The 18,757-nt window shown below is 35.0% G+C and overlaps 1 protein-coding gene across 13 annotated transcripts in view; it reads left to right on the forward strand.

Annotated features, from left to right (window-relative positions):
- FSIP1 (fibrous sheath interacting protein 1) overlaps window positions 1-18,757 on the forward strand; it is an 87,576-nt gene that overhangs the window by 15,410 nt on the left and 53,409 nt on the right. For 12 of the 13 annotated variants that reach the window (XR_011097149.1, XR_011097144.1, XR_011097147.1 and 9 more), the window contains 2 exons: window positions 1,431-1,595; window positions 10,636-10,773. Coding sequence is in view for 2 of the 13 variants with exons in the window: in XM_068684268.1 (XP_068540369.1) it covers window positions 1,431-1,595; window positions 10,636-10,773 (303 nt within the window). In the remaining 11 variants the exon portion in view is untranslated. The remainder of the gene's footprint in view (window positions 1-1,430; window positions 1,596-10,635; window positions 10,774-18,757) is intronic. The other variant, XR_011097150.1, reaches the window with a different exon arrangement.

Genomic DNA, 18,757 nt, shown 5'->3' on the forward strand with positions numbered 1-18,757 from the left:
CTAGACCAGCCCTTTAAAGAAAATAGCTCCTAAACCAACTGCCAAAACAGAATAAAAGAAAGGATAATACTTAGCTACTTGAAAACTGTCTAGCTTAGAGAAAGATTCTTTCTCTGCGACTTTTGAATTACATTACGGGTGACTCATTTCCCAAGGCTGCTTTATAACAAAGATCAAAGGAAGTTATCAGCTAATGAGTAATCTCCACAGCTCCAAGCTGGCATGGGTAACTGTCCAACTGGTGGCCACTTTCATGTTACTTTGTTCTGACTCTTAAAAGGTTGGTACAACTACATTGGCTAAAATATTTCAGCTTTTGGAGGTTGTCTGTCAAGGCAGAGCTGGGTATGCTGTATTAATTCTTCTGTATAGTGTAATGTGGATTAGATAACTTCATTTGACTCATATTACTACATATGTCAAGTATCTGAACAGAATAGTTCAGATGGATGTGACCTTCAAAGATAATCTAGTCCAACTAAGTAGTGCTTCTTACTTAAAAAAAAAATAAATGACTAATTAAAATATTTCAGGCTTATATAATTGTCAAAACTGCAGGGGTGTAAGTCATTTCAGATGTTACATAGTAATAAGCCCTGACTGCTGTTATAAAAATATTGTTCTAAGTTAACACATAGGAAGCATTGACAGGACAGAAGCACGTTTTCCAAGACAAATGTTAAATCAGTGGCCATCTTGAAAATACAAAGGAGAACGTGTAAGTCTGCAGCTGACTTCTGTAGAGTCATTTCTGTGTGTTTACACTGGTAGGGGGTGGTTAACATGATGCACATTTAGTACCACACTGGATATTTATCTTACGATAGTCATTGTCTCACCTGAACAGATGCTTCTGCATAGCTGGAAAACTTCTCCTAGAGATGTTTCTGGGTGGCTCTCCTGCTATCAGGTCATGTTTGGTCAGGCTTACTAGATCTGTCATCATACTTGTATGAGAAAGCAATAGAGAAACTGCTTTTGTTTCAGATAAACCAAAATAGAGGTAATTTATAGTAAGAGTTTGGGGTGTGTGTTTTTGTCTCCTTGAAACCAGCGTGCCTATGAGTAATGAGGATGGCCAAGCTTTCTCAGGCTTCCTGTCTTGCACTGGCACAGTAGATGTGTAGTGCTTTCTGAAAAATAAAATGAAGTATATATATATATATATTTTAAGTCCACTTAAGTTGCTGCTTAATTTTATTTAAAAAATGAAAAATGCACGTCTCTTGTTGTTTGTTGCATATCTGCTTTTGGATGTGCTTGATACATGATTACTGGCAGAGTTCAGCTATACACTGAACTAGATGAGAACTTGCATTTTGTTCTTAAGTACAGTTTATTTGAAAAATAAATACACTTGATGTGTAACTGCCTTTAAAATCTGTTGCCTTTGGGAAAGAGGATTAAATATTTTCCTTATCTTTCAATAGGATGATGAATCTGTCTGGCTAGCACCAGGAGAAGGGTACACCCCTGAACCGATGGAATTTCACCACCTAAATGAGATAGACATTAAGCTTCAAATACTGCTATCTGATGGCGATTTTTCTGCAATTTCGGGCTCTTACTCCAAATCTCCAAGCCAGATTTATCAGGTATATTAGAGAATAGACCTTTCAACAAGAAATTTCATATGTAGATCACTGTTAGTGATATGTATATCACTGATAGGAATCTTTGGGGTCTCAACCTTGGTTGTTTGAATTTTGTAGATAGAAGTCTGTTTTTTCCCATGTCCCAGTAATGTTGACCATGGTGTAATGTGAAAAATAACTATGTAAAATACCATTAATCCCTATTTTTGCACTTATTTGCATGCAAATTGCTTACTTTTGTAAAATTTACAGTTCATAGCCAGAATGGAGGCTCTGTAAGACTGTATATCGACAAAGCTATTTTCAGTTACCGATGGATTGAAGGAACATCTCTTTGAGGAGTTAAAATAACTTTTTTTTTTCTTGTTTTTCTTTTTTTTTTTCTTTTTTTTATTTATTTTTCTTTCTTTATTTTTAGGCAACATTACATTTATAACAGCATTTTAATACTAGTTTTCTATTGGCTTGTTTCTGGATATCAAATTTTGTTTAAGTAGTTTGCTTCTCCTCAGTTCCAGAGGAGTTGCATTTCGCAGCTGATCATGTACCAACTGGGGTTTAATGTGTGAGACAGCAACTCCCTCTAGTGGTTAATCACAGAAGTTCAGTTACCCAGGTTAACTCAGGTTCGTGGACCTAAGGTTGAAATGATTGTTGGATTTTGTGTTCACTATTTCAAGACATCAACATCAGCTTGAAGTTAATGATACTGTCTGTGATAATGAGTACTCTGTTTGGGAACGCTTTGTCCGAGTGATTGTTGCTGCTTCCTTTGCAGGACAAAGCTCGAAAGATTTGAATAGAAATTTGCATTTATGTATATACTAATTGAAAAGAGTAATACATTATCTTGTTGAATGGTATCAGACTTAACAGCCATAAAGAGATGGGTAATTCCATAAATTCATCCATAGTCAAAAGCAATTGCTTCAGCTTTGTTTTCCAGAGTATAAAAGGTTTTTAAGACACTGTGGTATTGGGAAATACAGGATTTGATTTGTCATTTTTTCTTCAGATAAACTACAATGTGCGAGTGATTTTAGTGAAAGTTACCACAGAACGGAACTATTTGTAGGTGACATAATAAATTTAGAGAAAGAGTTAAACATAATAAATATAAGTTGAAGTGCGTAGGAGGTTTTAGCTATTTGAAATTGGATTTAGAGAGGTGTTAATTGTATAAATCCAAAATTAATTTAAAGAAAAAAAGTTAAACTCTCCACTCTTCAGCTGTCTAATTCCAGAGTGGTCTTGATTTCTGGATGCTTTTCCAGGTGACAGCAAATTTCCCTAGGCACATGCATTGCTGATTCTCTGCTTCTCCAGAGCTGTGGCTCTCTGTGGATGCTGTAATTTCATTGTGATCCAGACATTAGGGAAGTCAGTGTTGAATTCTTCATGAAGCCTGATTTTGTAGGTACATTCTGATTTATCTGGCACTGTGACATGACCGGGCTTGTGTATACATGTATTTACATAGAATTTCAGCTGCTAACATTTTTGATGGTAGGTGGAGGAGAAAATAGCTCTGTCAACTTTCAGAAACCTGGCTGCTTACTGTGGAAGCTTTGTACTGGATCTAGCCTTTAGTTCTGTGTTCTTGGTTGTAGTTATTTATACCTTGATACAATCACTTCAGTTCATATGTAGAACAGTTACAGCAGGTCACGTTCTGAATTTGCTTTTATGAGTTCATTCTCAACACCTTTTGTTTTCAAATTTATTTACCAGTTGTTTTTTCAAAAAAATAGTAGCTAACATGCAGCTGTAGCTGAAAAATTATTGACTATTTTGAGTCTAGAGAGCTTCCTGTGAAAGGCCATATTTTTTACATGTTCTAAGCTCATTGCTGCTAATTTTTTTTATTATTATTATTTTATTTTTATTTTTAAGAATAGCCTTGTTATAAACTTGAAGTTCTCATGATTATTTTTAAAGAACTTTTTATTCTTAAAGCATCAGTTCTGGTATCAGAAAATAGGTGGGTCATTCAGTACAAAGAATTCTAATGTTTCTCTGTCTTTCCGATCAAAGGCAAATTGATCCACGATGCATCATACAATCTGTCGGACTGAGCTAAATATAAAAGTAATGTTTAGGGAATCACACTGGTTTCATACAGTATAAGGGGGCTTCCCAAATGAGACTAGGCTTCTGTTGTTTGTACTAGGTTAAGTTCTCAGTACATCTTAAAAAGGAATATTTTTAAAGTCCTGCAAAAATGAAACAAAAATAACTTCCCACAAACTTCATGGAAGACCTAACCAGGTAAAATTGCTATTGTATTCCAAAAAATTATAGATTAAGAAAAAAAAAAGTGTTCTCCAGATCCAGGTTGTTGCAGTCCTGACCTTTCTTTGTGCCAGTTTTAAATCTTGCTTTTTTCCATGTCCATCATCATGTTAACTCTCCCCTTGAGCATGGCATTTTTGTCTGGTCTTGAAGCCATTCACTACTAATCTCAGTGCGATCTAGATGGTTAAATTGTCTGGTTTGAATAAATTATTTTAAAGATGTAGTGATTTCTGTTTAGTTTCTATACTATTTATGTTTCCTCTAGCAGGACCTATATCGGGGTGTCTTCATCTTTGCTTTCGTCTCTTTCTGTACTCTTCAAACTTCATCAGTAGTTGTAGCTAGGACACCTCCTCCATGTAATTTCATCACAACTCTCATGTTGTGCTTAGGTTTGAAATGTCTTTGAGCTATCAAAGCGCACAGCATTTTGCTCAATGAAATCGTCTCCTGTTCTTCAGCTCCCTCTTTAGGCTATGACTGTTGCAACATTACATTTTGGATTTACTCTTTAGATTTAATGTATTTGCAGTTGTTCTATGACATACTTAATGTGCTTCTGGCTGCTTGAAAAATTTAAGTAGTTTGATTGGAGGAGAAAAAATGGATGTTCAAGTTTTCTTGTCTTATACTCTCAGATTTATTTTTGCTGTTGCTGGGAGGTTGGGGGGGGGTTAGTTGTTGTAGTGAACATATAGGGAGAATAATTTAGCTTACAATTTTTATACTTGTTTTGGAGAAGCTCTGCCTGCTAAATACAGGGCAGCCCCATAGTCAGTGATTTATTTTGCAGGGTGAATTGACAAATTTTTGTAGAAGGGCAAATGATACAGATAGGGTAAGGTGAGCTGACATTCTCAATGTGGCAGAGCAAGTTATTGTATTGTTCTGCATGCTCTCTCATTCTTCTTATATGCTTGGTCTTTGTGGCTGATTTCAAAACTAAAACAAAATAGAAGAAAACTTAAAATAGAAGAATTCTAAGAAGTGAATACATTGCTACATCTGCATATACATATATGCAAACATACTTTTACCACTGCTTTTCACACACAATCTTCACTGAGCATATGAAACTGCCAAACAATAAAAGTTATTTCAAGTTTTTCCAATGTTATAATAAGCTTATCAAAGAAACAGTCAGGCACTAAAGATGAGGAGATAAATGTTTTCTTCAAGATCTGATCCCTGTGTACTTTCCTAGGAATACTTTAGACTTTCCAGTTGCTTCCATGATGACAGCAGTACCGTGTAAGTGGAAAAGCCTGAAATCTTGAAAGAGTTGGGGAGCACTGGGATAGTTCAGTGAGAACTGATACACAGAGTGATTAAAGGTTAGAGATGCACTCCTAGTTCTGGCATTGCCTAATACTTGATTAAGGCTTTGATTTTCATCCTTAATTATCCATGTTTCTTGGTGGTGCTGGAGGCAAGGGGAGTTGATGAACAAAGTGGGAAGCATACACTTTTGTTGTTCTGCCATCTGGAAACCTATGTAAGTGCCTGAAGCAGGTTCAGAAACTCTACTTGAAAGCAATACTTGAGATAACAGTAACTGATGGCATGGAGGTTGGTCTAACTGCGGGAAAAATGAGATACTATACCAGTGAATGGCATGTATATGTACTGACAAGAGGAAGGGCAAGACATGGATGCTGGATCTGTGCAGCCCCTAGAAAGCAAGGTTCTGTTGTGATCACAGTTCTTTCATCTTGTTTTCCTCAAGTGTCCCGACTCTGGTTTCACGTTCACTTTCCTTTGCTTTCTCAATTTTACTCCGCATTGATTCCTTTTATCAGTGAATCTTAAGCTTTTTGGTCCAGATAGTTTTATTTTTCAGATAGTAGTTTTCAGAACTCTCCCTAACATCCAAACAAATTTAACTCCCATGTTTTTTCCTTGTTCGGTTCTTTTACGTTTCTAATGCAGTAGAAACTCATTTTCTCTCTCTCTCTCTCTCTCTATCTTTTTTTGATTGTTGTTTTTAATTCAGACTAGCTTGTCTGGTTTAGCTGATACTTTATATTTTTCTCCCCTGTTCTACTCCTCTTCTAGTCCTGTTGCAACCTGCTCTAGGTACATGTATGTCCCAGGTATGGTGCTAGTATCTTCTAGAATGAGTTGGTTAACGAAACAGTTTTGATTAAATTCGTGAATGGCATCAGACTGGCAGATGTTGCAAAGTATTTACGATGGGTTATAGAAATGTTTTTAGAAAAGTAATAGCTTCAGAAAGGTTAGGTGCTACTTACTGCATGTAAGAAAGAAAACAAAACAAATGAACAATCTGAAATGGAGGTAACTGACTGACCAGTCCTACACAAAAATGGAGAAAAGATCTTAAGGAATTGAGTGATGCCTTTGCTGAAAGATGATATCGCTTTGTGATAAGCGAACATGAATGCCATAACAAGACAAAGGCAGTAAAAGTTCTGGTTTTCTGCCCCCCTTTTTAGGGCTAATTTCAAGTGTTTCATGACAAGTTTTTCAATTGTTGCTTCAGTTGATCACAGCAACTAAGTGAGGAAATAAGGTAGATATCAGTGCTGATTGTTACAGGACAGAAGTCTGATTTGGAAAGTGGGTGCCTTTTCTTTTGAAGAAGAGGCATCACTCAGTGGCACCACTCTTCTAAAAGGCAATGCTGAAATTCTTTCTGACTTCTATGATATGTGGATTTCATCTGCTGTGGTTAAGTAGAGTATAATGCATTAGTGATGGGGAACATTGGAAAAATTATTGGTGTATAAACATCTGCTTGGGTTTTGTTTAGAATTTTAGAAGTAATTAAAATGAAATTAACTTAGAGTTGCATATCTTAAAGATGTACATTCTTGTCTTTTGAAGAATTTCATTAGATATAACTTTCAAAGAGCAAACGCTTAATCACCACTGGCTCAATAGGAGAGAAGCTTCCTGCCACTTACAAATACATTGGCAGGATATAGGAACTATGCTCCAGCCCAGAAATCTTTAACAACTGGATTTAATTATTGTACAGTACCATAGCTGAGCTGCTAAAGAGAAGCATACAGATTTGTTTTTTGTGCAATCAGTCCAGCTGGATTCAGAATGCTTTTCCATGACTAATGTTCTATTTTACATGGAAATGTTTCTCATCAGAACTTAATTTCTCTCTGAAACATTTCTTTGTTTTGGTGCCAACTTAATTAAATATTTTTAAAATGCTTTTGTCTTACTCAATATTTTTGGGGAAGAACAAATTAAATTGAATATAATCCTGAAAGAAACAGGAAAACGGTAGGATGAAGAATGTAAAGTGCTAAGACTGAGTACAGTTACAGATGAGTACAGTTACCAATTTGAACAGCTGCAAAACTACCTGAAAATAAAGAGCAGTGGAGACTCTGATTAAGGAAGCAATAATATCTGTCTGCTTGATTATCTTATTAAGATAATTACTTTAATATTATTTATTACCTTAATGAATTCTTTCATACCCGTTTGGCTTCTTTTTATCATAAAAATCATTCAAATTTTCAATTATAGCACAAAACAGTTAACAGTCAACAGTTGAAAACTAAATGATTACTCAAAGGGATGGAAGATTCTGAAGACATGCTGATGTTTTCATTAATGAACTGTTATAGCCTATACTCTCTGCCTCTGCTTCATTAAAACGGATAATTTTGACAGATATCTCTACTTCAAGGCAAAGTTAGAAGCAGGTAAATAAACTGATCAGTCTATTTTATGGCTCAAGAAGATTGTAGGGCACCACTATCTTTCAGGAGGTGGCTTTATGTTTTGGATTTGTTTTTAATTTTTAAAGTCTTGGAGCAAAGAAAATGCAAAACAATTTTAGCCACTTCAAATACTGGGTATCTCCACTTGTATTATGGTCATTACAGCTTTGACTGTCACTAAGTACTTACACCCTCCCTTGTGTGAGTAATAATTTTATTTTTTACCTCTTTTTTTTTTTTTTTTAAATAATTTTTAATCACTAATGATGAAAAACATAAAATGTTTCAAAACAATTGAAATATGGACAATAAAATATTTCCTGTGATATAATACTTCCCTTCATGCAGATATCTTGAGAAATATGTTATAAAATGAGTATGTGGAGAAAATTTGTCTTAACTTTGCTCATACAGTGTGAATTCTGATCAGTTACTGTTCAGGGATGAGATAAATGAGACTGTAAGAACCACTTCTGTGAAAGCAGAAGTTTAATCTCCGTAGTGGTCAGATATCAGCTGATGCACTGAGACTACAGCTGGCAGGTATTCCCAAGAATACAGGGAAAGGAGTAGTTTATTAATGTTGAGTTTTATTCAACTATTTTCTGTATTTTCTTTTGTTCATTTGTTTTTTAAAATTCTGAACTCTAGAAAAAAAAAAACTAGGAAAATAATGCAAGGCTTTCCAGCTTCATGTTTTCCACTACTTATTAGCATGACGGTTTATAGGCTAGGATTTGAAATTCATGTGACTTTTCTTCTCAGAGATTTATAGAAATTAACAGAAATCTAGGTTTGCAATCTTGGGGCTAAATAGAATTATATCAGTCATGGATGTTTGTGTAGGTAAAATGTTGAAACAAATACTTTTTCCTCCCATTTTCTAGTAAATGTTCATAGCTTAAGTTTTTTATCTACCACTCTCTGATAAGAATTGTCTAGATATCATTGCAGAGATCAATACTAAAGAAAAATTTGTGGAGAGTGAAGTCATCAGGCTCAGTTAGGAATTTCTTTTGATAGAACAGTGTTGACTTACTTGAGAAACAAATAGGTTTAAAATCATATCCAGTGGGATAAAAGGAAAAATACATCACAATACACAGTTTTCCTAAAGGCTGAAGAGCTTGCTCACAAGTACATGCAGAAGCTGAGCTGTTTCTCTCTAAAATTTGACATGGACTAGGACAGAGATCTGCATAAGGTTGGCTTCAGGAAATTGTGTGGGGAAGATGATAATTTGAAGGTACTACTTTTCTGATTTTGACTCCACTCACTGTTAAGATCAAGCTGGTACTGTAGCAATGTTTTCAGAGATGCTGTTTGCAGTCTGAGCTCTCTTCTTGATTGAAGGCTGAGTTCATATAAAAATGTCAACCAGGAGTCCTTGCATATGACGTGTGCAATGAAAAAAAAATTAAATCACTAAAATATTTAGTGATTTCTCAGTACCACTAATTGCATATTCTTAATTGTGTTCATAACATTGTTTTTTAAACCAAATGATAACTGCAACTCTAATCCATATGGAGCACTAACTGCTTGGATGACAATGCCTCTATATATGCACAGATCAAAAGATTGGATTTAGGAATGTAATTGCAGAAATAACTATATTTTTTTTACAACAAAAAGGTGAAATATGATACTGCTCTGTGATACTGCTCATCCCCTTTTCTTCCCCAGGATTCCATGGAAGATTTAACTTGAATTAAAATCCCTGGGAACACAAAACCATGCAAATCATCTTATTAGAGGGAGAGTCAGTTATACTTTGGACTCATTTGCCAAATCTGTATTTATATCACAGATATAAAGCTCCTATCCTTGTTTCATGTATTAATAAACACAAGTTTAAATAAGTCATTTTTTGTGTGTGTGTGTGTTCTATGTAGATGTAACTCGTGCAGTTTTATTGCTATTGGGCATTATATTTAACTAATAAACTACCTTTGTATCTAGAAGCCAAGTTTTAGACGCTCAATATTAACAATTTTGGCTTTAGGCGGTCTTCACATTAAATTTGAGTCCAGTTTTGAGACATTCCAGTCATTAACAGATGCTGCTGCTTATACCTTTGTCAGTTACAGGAAAAAATTGCTGGGACTGTGGAACAGTCAACTACTGCTGATACATATTCAAAGATCTGTACTGTGTTTAAAATAAGCTTATTCTCAGGCATATAATGGTTTGGATTTCAGAGCTCATAGATTTATCTGATGTTCAGAAAAAATGTTTTGTAATGCTTACAGATTTTTCAACCTTGTAGTTGAGAAATTGTAAAGATTATTCTCCTTTCCGGTTAAGACAAGGTAACTGAAATTGTTCTGCTTGCATGTGTTTATTAAGATAACTTGAGCTGCTTCTGAAAATAAGAATGAAAAGAGCATGTTTTTCTTAAGTGTTTGTTCATGTTCCTTTGGGTTGAATTGACCAACAGGTTTTTGTTTTTTTTCCTCTCCCTTATTGGTTTACTTGGATTCTTATATAGGATCCTTGGTTTGCAACAGAAAGTCCTGATTTTTTCAAAATAAAACATAGCTTTGCTGTTTTGCCAATATTTGCTATTCTTAATGATCTAAATGTCTCAATGACCTTAATGTCATTCGTAATTATCTAAATTACTTTCCGTTCTTGCATGTAATGAGACTATATTGAAGCTTGAAAATATTCAGCACTGATATAAATTTCAGAATCTAATCCAAAGCTACTGCAGTGTGAGAACTGTTTAATAACAGTTGCACAGCTAACTCACACTTGAACTGTGAGAGAGGGTTTCTTCTTATTTACCGTGATGTCTAGTAAACAAAGCCTACACTTCAGTTCTGATTCTTCTGCTCTCTTCTGAGAGTTGTCAGTGATGTCCTGATTCTGTTCCCTGTATCAGTGATAGGAGCAAGTTCTTCAAACCCTTGCTCACTAGTTATTCTAAAGATTTACATGTTTTCCTGATGGAAACATGTCAATGGAACGCTCTTCTGGCTGTGAAGCAATACAAAGTCATGCGTTTAATTTCTGCCTAATCTTTCTTTCATCAGGAGTCTCTGGTTTATGCAAACAGAACCCTAGAAGCAGTTCCAGGTGAGAAAGTTCTACGAGACAATAAGGAACATCGTGATCAACAAAACCGTCTGAAAGAGATAGATCATCAACTGAAATCTCTACAGGGAAATTTTGTAAGTCTCCTATTTTTCATTTGTTTTTCCTCAATTTGAAAACTTCAGAGTTTATAATTTCATTTGTCTTTACAACAAAATCCAGTTCTGCAACCTTTTGTTATTCCTGAAGGAGTTCCTTAAGAAATATACATGCAAAACTCTCAAATAAGCTTTCTTAATCTGGGAGGTATTTTTCAGTTGCAATGCATCTTTTTGATTAACATTGTGTCTTTCAAAGTGAAAAAAATTGCTCTTCTCTCTTCCCCAGAGGGGGATACCATTTTTAAACAATCATGTGTAAATACATCTGTAAGGCATTTTTTATGGTTCATATAAATCAGCGTTCTTTGGATGACCAGGTCTAGTGGGAATGCTGTGTGTACTAAGTTATTGTGTGGTTTAGTTCTGCTGAATTCATTTAGCGTATTTCTGTACTTTTCATTTGATGCACGAATGTCATAGAGGCAAGCGCAATTAAAAAATTAACATGTAAGTTAGATGGTAGTAAAAAATCATTACATAATTAGAAAAAGTACATCACATTGCATTCTTATTGCTACTTTTACTCAAAAGTGGGTAGAGAGAAGGCAACTTAAAATCTAAGAGGATCCTATTATTATCCTAGTAGGCAGAAATTGTTTATTCCTAAGTCATAGAGTCAGGACTAACAAGTCTGAACTTGCAAAACTATGTACCTCTCTCAAGTAGAAGATTACTATTCTTTTCTTTTTCAGTGAGTATAATTTATTACATTACTCTCAAGTTACAATAAGGAAATATAACTTAAAAAAATGGTGGCAGGCGAACCTCAAGGACTTCAAGAATTCTTTTAAATCCTTTTTGACATATACATTGTAAATGTACTGTTTAATCTGTGCTGTTTAATCCTAAAGAGCTATAAAACAATCTATACAGAGGAGGATTAGGGAGAAAATAAACAAAACATTCTAAAGCAGATGAATTAAAAAGAAGAGTCCTAAGATGGTACAGTTGTCATCTGGTCTGAAAGCTGATGTTGGCATTTGTTTATATGTTGAATCCCGCATAGATCTTTTGAAGAACATGGAAAGAAAATCTCTAAATCTTTTTTTTTTTTTTTTTTAAATAACTTTGAACAGAACTTTGAAGGCTTGTCTTACTCACATAAGATCCAATGAAACTGCTGAGGGCTCAAAAGTACATTAGTGCATTAGTGAGCAATTAGTGACTAGCAGTCAAAAACTGGGTATATATGCATATTTTTAAGATTTTAACATGTTTAGTATTATGTTTCTGCTTTGAGATTGGAAGGCTTTTGTTTTTCCATAGAAAGTGCTATGTGGGGAAGACAAACTAGTTCAGCAGTGTGTGAGAAACTGACTTGAGGTGAAAACTTTCATGGGTAATATGATAAAGCAAATTTTTACTACAAACTCTTTTGCTACATTAGCAAGAGGTATCATTATGGTTAATTGAGATGAAAGAGCTGTGCAAATGAGGCAGGTGGTGACTGGGGACAGTGAGCATGGGTGAACATTTGAAGTCCTATCTGAATACGAGAACACACCTCTTTCTGTGTGGGTGACTGGGCACTGGAACAGGTTGCCCAGAAAGGCTGTCGATTCTCCTTTTCTGGAGATACTCAAAACCCACTTGGATGCCATCCTGTGCAATGTGCTCTAGGTGGCTCTGCTTGACAGGGGGCTGGATTAAATGATCTCCAGATCTAGAATGGCCAACCTTGGCCATTCTGTGATTTATCAAGAGTAAGTCATACCCGATGAACCTGATTGCTTTCTATGATGAAATGACTAGATCTACTTGATAAACTGAGGGCAGGACTGCCACTCAGCAGGATTTAGACTGGAAGAGAGGGTTTACAGGAACTTTAAGACATTCATCGAGGACAAATGCAGAGTTCTACACTGCAGAGGAACCTTTCCCTCTAACAGTCTGAGCTGGGGTCTGACTGGCTAGAGAGCAGCGCTGTTGAAAAGGACCTGGTGTAGTTGTGGACGTTAGGACAGCATGAGCCAGCAGAGTTCACTGCAGGGATGAAGGGTAACAGCCTACGTGGCTATGGCAACATGAGCATAGTCAGAAGATTAAGGGAAATAATTACTTCCCTTTACTTAGTACTCATGAGACTCTGCCTAGAGTATCACATCCAGGACAGAGCTATAGTATCTTTACTAATATATGTTGTGGGAGAATGAGATATTGTTCATAAATTGAAATGGGGAGTTTCCAATTGGATTTAAAGGGAAAAAAATAGCTCTGAGTTCATTAAGAATAGGAAGCAGGTTGCATGAAGAGACTGAAATCTCCATCCTTAGAAATTTTGTGGACCTGCCAAGATAAAGTCATAAACCATTATGTCTGATCTCATTGCTGACCTTACTTGGAGCAAGAGGTTGGACTGGAGATCTGACAGCTGCCAACCTATTGATCTTTCTGCTCCTACAAGGGAAAGGATCAAGAATGTCTGCACGTTTCTCAGGTAGTAATCTTTATCAGTGGATTGAAAGAAAATCAGTAAGTTTTTAATGACTGCATATTGTATAAAACAATTTCTTGCATGTAGAACAAAAATCCCTGTAGTCCATCTGTGACTTCTGGAGGTCCTTATTTCAGTAGTGGGCTTACCTTCTGCAGATCAGCTAGGATAAATACTATTCCCTACTAGTCTTTGCATTGAAGAAAAAACAGCGGTCAATTAGCATGCATTCCTGGCATCAGTTCATTTTGTGTATTTACAGAGTATGGGAACAAGACTTAGGACAAGGAGGCAGTCTTGGTTTACAGATGGTTTGCTCACGTGTGTGAAATCTACAGTAAGTCAGCATATCTCTTATCTGCTCAAAGCACCAAAACTTCCTTTTAATACGCTGCTCTGTCTGCTATGCAAGTGTTAGTTAAAACGTGGGAGGCAAATAACTAGAGGAATTCTGTGGAACTTCAGTATATTGAATAGGTTAATGGGTAAACAGATAAAATAAGTCTGTATACTATCATCATTTCCTGTTCATTGACCTTTATATCACCTTTTGTCACTACTGACCTTGTTAATGAGACAAACACAATCTGAGGAAGTGCGTCTGGGAACTCTGTGCTGGTCTACCACATGCCTGGGAAATGCGGTGGGCTGCTGACTTATTCAAGTATTTTGAATATCAATGTTCCGAGACTTGATAACAGTATTTTTTGGTATCAGCCTACAGGCAAACATTTGTAACGTACTGGACATTTATCCTTGGACAGAGCGTGTGGGCATTTAGAAGTCTAAATTGAAAGTCTGTAATATTTATTTACAGTGTTAAAAAATACAAAGTTCGTCTGTACCGATGTAACTCATGGCCAGGCTAGCTTTGCTGCACGCTATGCAGCACCTAGTATGGCTTAAGGGGACCTAATGTGTATTGCTATCAGCTCTGGCTATGTAGGATAGCTGTGAGATATGAAAAATATAGCATAGCATATGGATATGAAAAATTTGTTTATAAGGTCTTCTGTGAGATATTGTGCTTGCCAGAGTAGATAAAGAAGTATTCAACTGTAAATGAAAGTAGATTTTTCCTTCTAGCAGTCAAATACATAGAAAATCTACACTTTCAGAGGTTGAATGAAGCACAGCTTCCAGAAAATACTTGTTTTTTAGTTTCATGTCCATTAGCAGCAAAAGTGGTCTCTGCCTAGAAACTGTGACAGAAATCTAATCTGAATGTTTGGGGTGAGGAGGGTGTATGTAGATGTTATGTTTCCTGAAAAAAATGTCAGTATTTTAGGAAATACTGTTTGAGGTTCAATAGGTGGCACTCTTCACTGTATGTCAGTGGAGGAATGCCTGGGCATGGTTCTAGGGCATGTTATACTGGTGAAAACATTTCTGTGGTGTAAAATACAGGTTGTAAGAGATTTTGTCTCACTTTTGGCATGATACCATGTGTGCAGCTTCTAACATTGCTATTTTTCTAGCTTAGCCAATTCAATTGTGTTAAAATTCATGTTGTATTTAAAGATCTTCTTTACTCTTTCCTAAACTACTGTAATTCTCTGTGTAAAACTAGAAATAAATTCTCTGCTCGGAGTGGAGGAAGTGATTTGTCAGAAGTTAGGAATGTTATTTATGAATCCATGCTTGTATTGGACTTTGTACTTTTAAAATAGAATATTTTACAAATGTCTGAGAGAGAGCTTTTAACGATTTATTAAAAAAAATCCATCAGATAATAATTGTTATTATTTTTGTTTCCTATGTGGAAATAATGGATAGATTAACTAGCTGAATTTAGCTGTATGTATTAGGTAGTAACTTGCAGTAGGTATAAAGTTAACTTCACAAAGTTTTGGTTTTGCTGGGGGAGAGAATGCTGTGTTTCTTTCACTACCACAATATGAAGAAATTGTTCAAATGGATTTGTACAACTGTAGTTGTACTCTGACCCTCTCTTCATGAGGGAAGAATACATTTGTAATATTTCTGAAGGAGGCTATTTAGTAGGCACTGGCTTCTGAAATTTATGGATGCCTCCACAACACCTTACCTCATGTATGCTGTTAGACTTCATGGTTTCAGCTGAGTATGGGACCAAGACCACAAAACAAGGCTGGAAAATAAGACATTAATATACTTTATGATCAATACCAAAAAAAAAACAAAAACCAAAACAAAGCAAAACAAACAAACAAAAGAAAAACCAACAGAAAATCTGCTGAACTGTTAGACTCCTAAGTAAAGGAACTAGGGGTTTTGCAATCTGAGGTCCTCCTTTACTTTGAAAAAATTGTCTCCAGTGAATTAATATACCAAAGAATGTATTGTATGCATTCATGTTGAAATGTATTGTGAAATTTCAATCCAACTGAAATGTATCTGTACTGTGGTTTCTGGGCCCTTGTTGAATTTCTTTTAGGTTTTAGTTTGACCTTAGTTCACTTGTTCTTCATTTGAAACCATGGCTGACTCTTTGCACATTCTTTCATCTTTCAGTTTCCTGGAAACCATTGAGCTTATCTTTGTTTGGTGAATTGCATTGTTAACTGCTGCTTCAAAAAAAATGTTCAGCTGCCAAATGCGTGTTGCTGAGCATTAACGAAAAGAATTTTATATGGAAAGAATAATAAATGTAGTTATTTTTCAATTGAGGCTTCCACTAGTTGGCCATTTGTGATCTAGTAGCATGTTTGGTGATGTGCTGTATTTCTTCATAGAAGATAGTAGGTTTAAATATATGTCCAAGCAATCTGTTAAGTAACACAATTTCACCTTTGCTGGGTTATAGGGATGTTTTAATTCAAATGTCTCACCCTGGAGGCTCATTCCTTCCTGCCAAAAACTAGCCACAGATGCTTGTTTTAGTGTTTTTGTTAAATATATAAATTCAAATATATTTAAAATATATATTACAATGGCACATAATTGTGTACACACACGTTACCTCTTAGCATGACTGAGATGGTTGTACCTACTTAAAAAAAAAAAGTCTACTTACTTTCAGTAAGTTCTTTTAAACCATAAGTTAAATTTAGTTTGCTTAATTTTAAATTTAGTATCATCAGATGTCCATACATCTATAGCAATTAATTTTTCCCAAATTTAGTCAATATGGTGGCAAAACACAATGTATGATTGTTAATTATTCAGGTGTTTTTTCATAGAATATGAAAATTACACATACTCTGTTTTCTGAATAGCTGAACTTTGCAGGAAGTTAAGCAATTGGTATAGGTGGTGCAGAATGAAAACAGAAAATGAGTATCGATGTTGTCAAGTAAAATTATCTTCAGGAGCTCAGCCAGAAGGCATGATACTTTTCTTTGTGATGCAGGATAATGCATATCTGTGAGGAAGGAAATCACGGGATAAAATTAATTATTGTTTATTGCTGGAGAAAATCTCTCAAACTGTTTTATGGCTGAACCTGCATAAGGATAACAACAATTATGTATATAATTTTGTGCCGGCTTTTCCCCTGAAACTGACTGAATTCAATGCACCTAACCCTGTGTCTGTACTAGACAAATTCCAGATGAGATGAATAATTTGTTCCTGACTTCTGTCATTTAAAGGGAAGAAGAGGGAAAGATAAAGTCCTTCCATTTATTTGGAGAACAATTTGTTAACTGTACAATCCTGTAATACAGTTTTCTATCACAGCGTTTTTGCAAAAATTCATTGCTAAAACTTTTGAACACAGGTCCATAGTCTATGGTATTACAATTGTTGTTTTTTGCTTGCTTTCTTTTGACTACTTTATGCATTGTTAGCCTTTGTAGGCTCTTCCTGTGTACTGTGCAGTTACATACATGTATAAATAGCAAACATATTTCTTTTAGTTCACATAATACCATGTAATGAGCTAGTTTCTCTATAAGCTTATGTTTCTACATACAGGTAGATCTTTTTTTACTAAGGCATTCTCATAATACATACTTCATTTCACCAAATAAAGGAAAAAAAGACCACTTTTCTAAAGGCTGAAGTGTACCACTGTTTTTTTGTTATTCCTTCAGAAAGTAACAAGTGCTAAAGTTGCCTGCTAAGTTATCACTAAGCTTCAAAAATATCTTGTTTATTCAAGTTTTTAAATAATTAATTGTCACCATAATTCTACAAAATTGTTTTGGAATGAAAACTGATAAGTGTTTTCATCTAGAAGAAAATATTACTGTGAAATCTAAAGGTTCTTCATTTAACAGCTACTATACACACAGAGGGCAAAGTTAAATAACATTAATAAACGGTAATTTTTTCACTCATGATTAAAATAAATTTCCAGTCTCTTGATTGTTCTTCACAGTATTATTGACAAGAATGAAGCAGATGTTAGAAGTATTTATAACAACAATTTGAAAACAATATATTGCAATGCAACTTAATATAATTCAATATATGTTGTATATATAATAAATCTTTAATACCAAATTATATAAAATACTAATCAGTTAAAATCTTAATGATGGTTCTATTTTGTATGGACAATATATTAATATAATACTTACCTAGATGAAGGAGCCAGTTACATTAAAAACATCCATACAAAAGTAAGTAACATTGTGAACTTGCATCAAAGCTCCTCAGAAATATTAGAGAAATCATTGATCAGAAAAAGCATTGCTCGAATATGATAGCTGCAAGGAGACCTTATTTAAATATAATTTTATTTTCTAGATAAGAATGTTTAAATTCTCTATTGATGTAATGTGATTCTTCTTATCTCAAAATGTAGTTTTCAACTATTAAGGAAGAGTCTGCTACTTGTTTCTACCAGAATGTGTAGAAGAAAACTGAGAAGCAGCTCGCGTCCCATTCTTCTCAGCTGCTTTTGAACAAAGGAAGTCTTTTGTCTGTTTTATCCTTCAGCCACTATATTTGTTCCCATTCTCTTTCCCAATGTCTTCCATATAATCTCATTTTATTCTCTAGAGCTGACCTTTCTTTCTTTGCTTTTTCTCCTATGTATTATGGTGTTTGCCATCTTAAAATAGCAAACAAACCATCTTTGATTACTCACCCCTCTCTAAATTCATTGTAGTGCTATTTATAGCCATTGTCCGAAGCCTCCTCCAGTTTCATATCCCTGACATAATTTAAATTTAACTGTAGCTATGCTACTTTCCTAGTTGTCTTTATTTTTCATATTCCATTTTTATAAATGGAATTTTACACCATCAAATGGGTTGTTACTGGAAACGTGTTTTGTCGTAGGTGATGACAGAATTTGCAGAAACTAATTTGCTTCTATGCTATTATATTCTTCTGTGCTGTCATAAATACCCTCTGTTCTCACTGACCTTGACAATTATGAAGTAACAGTGTTCCTGTATTTGCTTATTAATTATTCATTAATTATTAATGATTAATAATCTATCTAGGAAGTACATAGCATACGATTTGCATCACTGAAATGTGGTTGTCCTACTGAGGCAAGAAGGTGTTTGCCTGTTGTTACACTCCTCTGTTGGCAAATTTAGGAGTTCTTCATTCTTTGCTGCCAGTTAGCACCGTTCTTTAATCTCTGTC

The sequence above is a fragment of the Anas acuta genome, chromosome 5, assembly GCF_963932015.1.
Source record: "Anas acuta chromosome 5, bAnaAcu1.1, whole genome shotgun sequence".
In the NCBI taxonomy this organism is placed as follows: domain Eukaryota; kingdom Metazoa; phylum Chordata; class Aves; order Anseriformes; family Anatidae; genus Anas; species Anas acuta.